At 28.8% G+C, this 9,087-nt stretch overlaps 1 protein-coding gene across 1 annotated transcript; it reads left to right on the top strand.

Annotated features, from left to right (window-relative positions):
- Positions 1–821: 821 nt before the first annotated feature.
- LOC108346716 (cytochrome P450 CYP82D47) lies at positions 822–3,599 on the top strand. The gene is made up of 2 exons (XM_017585771.2): positions 822–1,775; positions 2,767–3,599. Exons 1-2 carry the CDS (start codon positions 822–824, stop codon positions 3,394–3,396), a joined length of 1,584 nt encoding a protein of 527 aa, XP_017441260.1. The 3' UTR covers positions 3,397–3,599.
- The last annotated feature ends 5,488 nt before the right edge of the window (positions 3,600–9,087 follow it).

The following is a 9,087-nucleotide window of genomic DNA, read 5'->3' as shown; positions in this document are numbered from 1 at the left end:
ATATATATATATATATATATATATTAACATATACAAAAATTTTACGTCCATTTGATATTACTTTTTATTTTCTTCTTTTTTGAAAATATAAAAATTTATTTTTTTATAACTATTTTATCCTCAAATGAATGTAAAAGATAAAAGACAAAAAAAAATTCACAGGTGACATCAACTTTAACCTTTGTTTTTAAGCTTAGGAGATATGAGACCCTCTATTACAGGATTTGTATCTTTATATTTTATCTTTCAATAAAAGATAATTGAGACATACCTTGAGAATTTCTCTACTAAATTAATATTTTTTTGGAAATTGTGTATCTGTCTAATAATACTTAGTTCTTTGTAATTAGAAATTTACATATTTTATATTAATACAGTTTTGTAGGGATAGATGTCCATAAGGAGACAATTTACTGTTATTTTAGTTTGGTTTTGACATTATTTTTACATGAGTTGAAATAATTCAATTATCTTATATGATTTTATTTATTTTTTCCAATAAAAAAGATATAAACTAAATGGAGAAAATAAACTAGTATAAGAAGTATTCATTTTAGGTATATATATTGTTGTGTTGTACTTCTATATCATTTACTACTTTTTTATACAAATACTTTTAAATTTGATTACGCTTTCCTTCAAAATTTCATTCGAAAATAATGCAGAAATTCCTGACCATAATAATTTTTTGTGGTCGATTTTGACACACTAGACCACGTTCATAAAAAACAACAGAACATGTCCTAATTCATTCAATAATGCAAGAGAATTCAGATCCTATAAATAAAGGTCCTTAGAGTGTGGCGACGCAATCCTCAAAAATGGATCCTGCTTCGAATTTCCAAGCTTCTATTGCAGGATTCTTAGTGTTGCTAATTGCATACAAAGTGTTTAGGTTCATCAGATCTCCTAAACAAAGAAAAGGAACCAATGTTCCCGAACCTCACGGTGCTTTACCTCTGATAGGGCACCTCCACCTTCTCAATGCTAGAATACCCTATTTCAGGACCTTCTCAGCCATGGCTGAGAAATATGGTCCAGTCTTCTGTGTCAAACTGGGTTGCCACCCCACCATAGTGGTGAACAACAGGGAAATTGCCAAAGAGTGCCTCACCATAAATGACAGAGTTTTTGCCTCAAGACCAAACACTTCTGGTGGTCGACTCATGGGTTACAACAATGCAATCTTTGGCATTTCTCCTTACGGAAATTACTGGCGTGAGATCAGAAAAATGTCTGTTCTCGAGATTTTGTCAAGCTACAGGCTTGAGAAGCTGAAGCATGTGAGAGACAGTGAAACACTGTCTCTTGTGAAGGACTTGTACTCATCAATGACAGTGTCCTCTGAAAAGCACGCGAAGGACTCAACTGAAGTGGCTATAAGCAATCTGTTAGAGCACATGACCTTCAACATAATTGTGAGGATGATTGCTGGGAAGAGATTTGGAGGGGACACTTCCAACGATGAAGATAATGAAGCATGGAAGCTGAGAAAAGCCATAAAAGATGCCACATATCTGTTTGGTGTTTTTGTGGTGGCTGATGCGATTCCTTCTCTTGGTTGGTTTGATTTCCAAGGTTACGTGAGTTTCATGAAAAGAACAGCTCAACAAACAGACCTTATTCTTGAGAAGTGGCTGCAAGAACATCTGAGAGAGAGAATGCGAGATGGTGAATGTGAAAGGGACTTCATGGACGTTATGATATCAACGTTCGAAGAGCAAGAAGATGTTTGTGGCTATAAGAAAGAGACTGTTATCAAAGCAACAGCGATGGTAAGTGTGTGTTGTTGTTGTTGGCATGCTCTCAACACATTAATTAATTCAAGTAAACTCATTTACTTTAACCTTATACATAACTTAATTTTAATATAAGTAACGAGTTTTATGCTTTAACAATTTATGATTATTTTAAAATATAAATTAATTTTTGTAATGCTTTTTATTTTATAAAGTGACACACTGGAAATTTTTTTAATAGAAATGTCAAAATGAAATAAATAAATAATATGAAAAAGAAATAATGAGGCTTATACATAAGACGTTGCCATCCATGGCTATTTCAAAACATTCCTCAAATAATAATGAATGTAATTCAAATTTAAAACAAAGATTTCAGAAATTTTAAACTTCAATAAAATATCACATGCAATGATGCAATGCAATTGTATTTTTTACTAGCCTTATATCCAAATTCTTATTTTGCTAATTTAATAATAACATGTTTCTGAATTAAAACTAGTATCGATGTGTTTGATTTTAATCTAGAAAGAAGTAATTATTATATAAATTTTGATATTTTTAATTGATTTTTGTTAACTTTTATTAAATACTTAATATTTTTATATTTAACTTAATATTTATTGCACAATTTCTTTCGAATGTGATTATTATTTTATTTACTTGTATTTACGATATAAAAAATATAAAGTTTTATGATAAATATAAAAATAAAATTATAATTAATGTAAAATAATGATTAACTTCTGTTATAGTCATCCAAAATAAAATAATAAAAATCATTAATAATTTTCTATAAATTTTCATACTTTATATTAATTAGAAAAGCTTACATTTATTAACATATAAAGCAAATAAGTAAAATAATTAAAAAGTACGAACTTAATTGAAAATATACAAAAAGGGAATTTATTAGAAGTTTAATTAAAAGCACATTTAAAAGAGCTATTTAAAACTTAATTAAGCTTTAATTTTACTCAAATTGAGTGATAAAAGAAACTTTAAATCTGAGTAAGTTTTGGTGCAGATGCTTATCCTTACTGCTGGAGGAAGCACAGCCATGACACTAACATGGGCACTCTCCTTGCTCGTAAACCATCCAAAGGTTCTAAAGGCAGCCCTACAAGAGTTGGACACCCACGTAGGAAAAGAAAGATGGGTCGAAGAATCTGACATAAAAAACCTCAATTATCTCCATGCCATTATCAAAGAGACCCTTCGTCTGTACCCGCCAGCACCCTTAACAGGAATCAGGGAGGCGACGGAAGATTGCTCTTTGGCAGGGTACCATGTCCCAAAGGGAACACGGTTGCTTGTTAATCTGTGGAACTTGCAAAGGGACCCAGAAGTATGGCCTAACCCTAATGAGTTTCAGCCAGAGAGGTTCCTCACCACTCACAGAGACATTGATTTTATGAGTCAGGACTTTGAGTTGATTCCATTTAGCTTTGGAAGAAGGTCGTGCCCTGGCATGACCTTTGGGCTGCAAGTGACGCACTTGACCTTGGCTTGCTTGCTTCAAGGCTTTCATATTTTCACAAAGGATGGTGGTCACGTTGATATGACTGAAGGGTTAGGAGTGGCTTTGCCTAAGGAACAAGAACTTCGACTTATTCTGCAACCTCGTCTTCCATTGGAGCTTTATGAAAGCCTTTGAATGATGCATGTGAAAACTAGAACTATATATGTTTTAATTATTCTAAGTTATTGTTAGCTCCTAAATAAGATGTTTACTAGGCCTATGTGGAGCCCTAATATGTCTACCTAGTGTAGGTTTGTGTGTATTGTTAGTAGTCCTTTTATTTTGTTTGTATTTTTCTTTTAAGAAACACAATAAATTTTCTTTATTATAATATAAAATAGTTGTGCAATTTTTATTTATTTTAATTACTAGTTCCTTTTTATCTCAACTATTTAATTTAAATATAAATATAAATATATAAATATTTATAATAACAAAATTGAAGTTTATTTAAACTTTTTTTCAAATTCAATATTTAAACATGAGAACATATGTTGCAAATAGAAACTTTTTAAACAAACAACCTCATAATATATTATTCATAAAGTGAATATTACAAATTTCATGTATTTAAAATCATTAATATATGAAGGAAGTTAGTACTTACCAAATAAATATTTAACGATAAGGATATATGTATATTGTAATTATGGGAAGGAATGCAATAAAAGATTATTTACGGGGTTAATAGGAAAACAAGTGGAAATGAAACGTTGTCTATAGGGATAATAAGGAAGATGCATGGTGTTGAAGGGATGAAAAGACAAAAGTATATTCTGTTAAATCTGTTTATAACGAGGCGTGTGAGGAAGAGCGTACGACATATCATATGTTATGGAAAATCAGGATATTACGTTCTCAGTTATTTTGTCTGGTTGATAGTTTGTTCAACAAGATGTAGGTTAGTTTGTTAAAATGAAATAATCAATCACTTATTTTTTTTAGTTCTTATTTTTTTAGTTGTAGGTAGGGATGGCAACGGAGCGGGTCGGATACGAATAGTGTCTACTCGCAACTCGATCTGTCGAATAAAACTGTACCTGCTACTCGATCTGTTACTCACATGGGTATCCGTTTAAAAAATAAATGCAGGGCATTTTAAAACTCACGGTACCCACAAATATCTGCAAAATATAAAAAATATATATTTAATATGTTTTTAAAATAAAATTTAAATAAAATTAAAAAAAATATATAATATAATTTTAATTTTAATTAAATTTAACCTAATAAAATATAATTTTATTTTATTTTTAATTAAATTTAACTAAAAAATATATAAAATATTTTTTTTAATTTTTTGCGAATAACGGATATTCGAAGAATGGATAATATACTACCCGTACCTCATCCATTTAAAAGCGGGTATTAAAATATACATTATCTGTTACTCACAGATAATAAATACTCGCAGATATTAACTATCCGTCGCAGATTTTATCCGTATATATCCCGTGGATAAAATTGTTATCTCTAGTTGTTGGATAACGAGACCAGCCAAATTAGCCAACCATTATAAAACGGACTGACATTCTTGATCGAACCTGTTTCACGAAATTAGCCAACCATACTAAATCTGAGTAACATTTTTTATTCAACCTGTTTCGTGGATCAATGAGAGAACTTATTTTAATTTTTTTAATTTCTAAAATATATATAAATTATAAACATTATCTAAATATTTTCTTCAGATATTTAAGCATATAAATATTTTTTGTTTTTAATTAATTAATTAATAATTTTAATTAGATAGATTATAATAATTGTTATGTTTATATGTTTAATTATTTTACTATAATTAATAATTAAAATTTAATTTTCAAGTGTCAATTATTTAAATATGATGTAAAACATATTTAGTACTTATTAAATTTTATTGTTATTTGTTTTCATAATAAAGTTTGAATTGGTTTAAGTATAATAGCTTTAGCACTACCTGGATTATTGTTTACACGGCTTGATTTTCTATGTTAATATGCATAAACTAGTATTATATTATTTTGATGGATTTTATAGAAGGTATTATATATATATATATGTATATATATATATATATATATATATTGTATTTTATTGTATTTTAGAAAAGAAATTTAAAATTTAAAATAATACTTTTGTGACTGATTTAGTTATTAAGTTTAAGTTAATTATATAATTTTAAAATTGGTAATCAAAATTAGTCACGAGGTAATTGTTTGTCAATTTGGTCATTTCCTTTAGTCATTAATTTGATTGCTGATTTCAATAATTGATAGAGGTTGCAACAACCATTAATCACGGAGGACTTTTATGTTTACTGTTCAACCGAACCAAAATACAAACTATGAGAAACATGTGCAAGTGTACTTTTCAATTTTATTGTTCAATTATAAATGATCAAATATTAAATTTTATATACTAATAGAAATTTTAATTAGTTAGTTATATAAAACTTATAAATTAAACATGTTGATGTAAAAAAACGCTGACAAATACAGACTTCTAAATGAGATAAAATTAATCACTATATAAAGATATTTGGCACCATTTATTTTTCATTTTAATTTCGGTTCTCAAAGTTAATTATATTTAGATGAGATAACAAAAAACGAGTTTTAGTTTCGATTCTTAACTGAAAATATTCTTTATAAATAGACTTTGGTTTTGTACGTGAATATTAAAAAACTAAAAATTATTTAAATATAAAAGTGGTAATAAATTATTTAATAATTTGAAATAATGTGAGTACAAAAGTGACAAGGGAGGGAAGAGAGTACTGAAATACACGTAAATTCTAGAAAAAAAGTTTAAAATTTTTTCACAAATAAATGTTAGAAGCTTTTGCAGAAGTTATACGATTTGCACGTAGTGTTGAACACTTAACTATTTTTATAAGTATCTAAAAGGTTTTTAAAACAAAAATAGATCGAGGACTTATTTTTATACTTATTTACTTGAAACTGAACTACATTCTGTTCACCTTTAAAATTCTCAAGAAATTCTACTAATATTTCAAAAGATTCTAAATGAATTTCACCACTGATTTTACAAACTAATAAACATAGTAAAACATCAAAAAGCAAACAAAATGGAATGAAACAGTACCAATTATCTACACTATGTAACCAAAATGGAATCATCATGAACCTAAACTGAGTACAATCCAGAAACTCAAATTAAGAACCATGCAGGAAAAAGAAAGAAACAATTTCAGATATAAAACATTTCAAGAATTATAATTGCAATTAAAGACAATTGAAAATACAATCAGAACCTGAAATCATATTAGTGTTGCAAGGAATCAAACTTAAATGGTAGAAAATATTAACAATACTAATAATAATAATAATAATAATAATAATAATAATAGAAAAGAACAAAATGTTATGATGTAAAATATTAAGAAAATGAGGCTGAGTTGATGTGTCCTTATTTGTGTCCCCCACAATTATTCTGACATACAAATAGAGGTTCAAATCACGAGTTTTCTTATTGTCGACTCAATTTGTATGCTTCCATGTAGTTAGTCACATTCCTTTCATTCTATCACAGTCAAATTTGATCAACGCAAACATATTTTGAACCAACAAAAGCATGGTAGGTAATGTTAAAGAGACAACCTATATTATTGCATTCAGATAAAATTCCTTATAAGTCTTTTTCAAATAAAATCAGTCTCACTTATGAATTTTAAAAGTCGGATGTACACCCACCACTCCTTTCTTTCTGTCCACACTTTGCTTAATTCATTAAGATATTTTTATAACATTTTCATCCAACCACACAACTCTAAATTCAATAATAATCAACTCCTGTCATTCATACTAATACTGCTACCTAACATATATTAAAACTAAATATAATAGTTTTTTATTTCAGTGTCAAATTTTAAGCTTTGTTTCTTTGTACAATCAAAATCTATTAAGTTATATCCAATCCAAAAGTTTGAGGCTTAATTTTCGTGAAATTTACTAAGATGCGAGGTCCATGTTCTATTGTGTTATTATAATAATTCTTATTCTCTTATCTTCTTTCCTACGAATTATCTTTCTCACCATTGTTACTCTTTTCTTTTTCTTTGTGAAGTCAGTAAAAAAAAATTTCTTCTTCCACCATTGAGTAATATTCATGCACCGTTAAACTCCACTGTTCGTTGCACAATTGAACAGAAGTTCTTAAGAACCTCCACTTTCTACTAAACTTCATTTCATCAGCACTTCCATTCTCTGTCGCCATTGTCGCACGTTGAACATTAGTGAGTGATTTGGGTTTTTCGTTGAGTTTGTGTTTTCTTTGAAGTTGGTAGTGCCTAAAGTTCCTATATTTTATTGTGTTCGATTACTATTGCATTGTAGTGAGATTGTGTAACTTTTCAAAACAAGTTCAGGGTTGTTTCCTCCTTCTTTGTTGCTCGTGTTTCGTGTTTCTAGGTTCAATTTATTTGTATTTCTAGTATTTTGTTTATTTTTTGTATGTTAGATATGTGGTTAAATATATTGATTTATTTCGTTTGATTTGAGGTTGTTGTCGTATTGAGTTAGCTTTAGTTTCCTGTTTGGAATTCAATACCAAAATTAGTGATTGTCTCTAAGGTTTTTGAAGAAATTGTAATTTTTAAATTAATATAAGATGAGCGAGTACTAATAATTTATATGTATTGAATGTTGAATTGTTCGATTAGACAATTTAAAAAGATTGATCACTTTTTCATAATTTATTACTACATATATATTTTAATATACATGTCTTAAAATTCATGAATATTTTTCACCAATATTTTGTATTGATTTTCTGGTACATATTTTATTGTGGTTGACATAACTTTCATTTTGTGTAACCTTAAGACTAATGCAAAATGTTAATAAAATTTCATGAAATTTAAGAAATGTTGTTTAAAATTGATATGTACCAATAAAAAAAACGTCAATCTTCTTAAATGGGATAGGGTCACACCTTATATACCAAAGTGAGGTAAAAATTACTGAATTTGTTCACACAATTTCATTATATATACAAATAGATCGAGATTGCATTAATTCACCATGCATAAGTGTTGAATATGAGAGAGGAGTTGAAAAATTTATGCTATTTACGCAATATAATGAGGGTAGAAGTGGTGATGAAGGGAAATTTAGATGTCCCTTTGTCAACTATTTGAATAGGAGTAAGTTGAATGCAATTGAAATTAGAGAACACCTTATCTGTGACGATTTCTTCTAAAGTTATACAACACGGACATGGTCCAACGAATTAATAGACTTCCCAATTGTCTATCGAATTGAACATGTTGTCGATTCCATCATGGAAGATCAATTGGAAGAAGGCCAATTAGAGGGCATGACTCGCAATGTTGACATTAAAGCTTTTGCCCAAGCGCATGTGTTTTAGACAATGTCTAATGTGGAGACTTCATTGTATGTCATTTCAACTAAGTTCACATGGTTGTAAGTGGTGTTAAAGTTGATGGATTTAAAGGCGACCAATGGGTGGGTCGATAAGAGTTTCACAGAATTATTGGTGCTATTGAGTTAAATGCTTCCAAATGGAAGTCCAAAAATAATTTTTGTCTAATGTGTATGAAGTATAAAAAGATACATGCATGTCCTAATGATTACATATTACATAGGAAAGAATTTGAAGGTTTGAAAAAATGTTCGAAGTGTAGATGATCACAATACAAGAAGAGAAACAATAGTGAAGATAATGGTCAGATAGAAAAGGATGGCCCCACTTTGAAAGTAGTTTGGTACCTTCCCATCATATCAGATTGAAGCGTTTGTTTGTGAACCCAAAAGACGCTAAAAACTTTATATGGGATGTAGATGAGAGAAGATGTGACATACTATT

This window comes from Vigna angularis, chromosome 9 (genome assembly GCF_016808095.1).
Source record: "Vigna angularis cultivar LongXiaoDou No.4 chromosome 9, ASM1680809v1, whole genome shotgun sequence".
Classification (NCBI taxonomy): domain Eukaryota; kingdom Viridiplantae; phylum Streptophyta; class Magnoliopsida; order Fabales; family Fabaceae; genus Vigna; species Vigna angularis.
Note: the sequence above shows the minus strand (reverse complement) of the source record. Positions and strands in the feature narration are given on the sequence as shown.

What these genes read in the sequence shown, in the direction of transcription:
- LOC108346716 (XM_017585771.2), top strand. Translation starts at nt 822, where the DNA reads ATGGATCCTGCTTCGAATTTCCAAGCTTCTATTGCAGGATTCTTAGTG. An exon ending in TTATCAAAGCAACAGCGATG is followed by an intron (nt 1,776 to 2,766) that starts GTAAGTGTGTGT and finishes GTTTTGGTGCAG; the next exon opens with ATGCTTATCCTTACTGCTGG.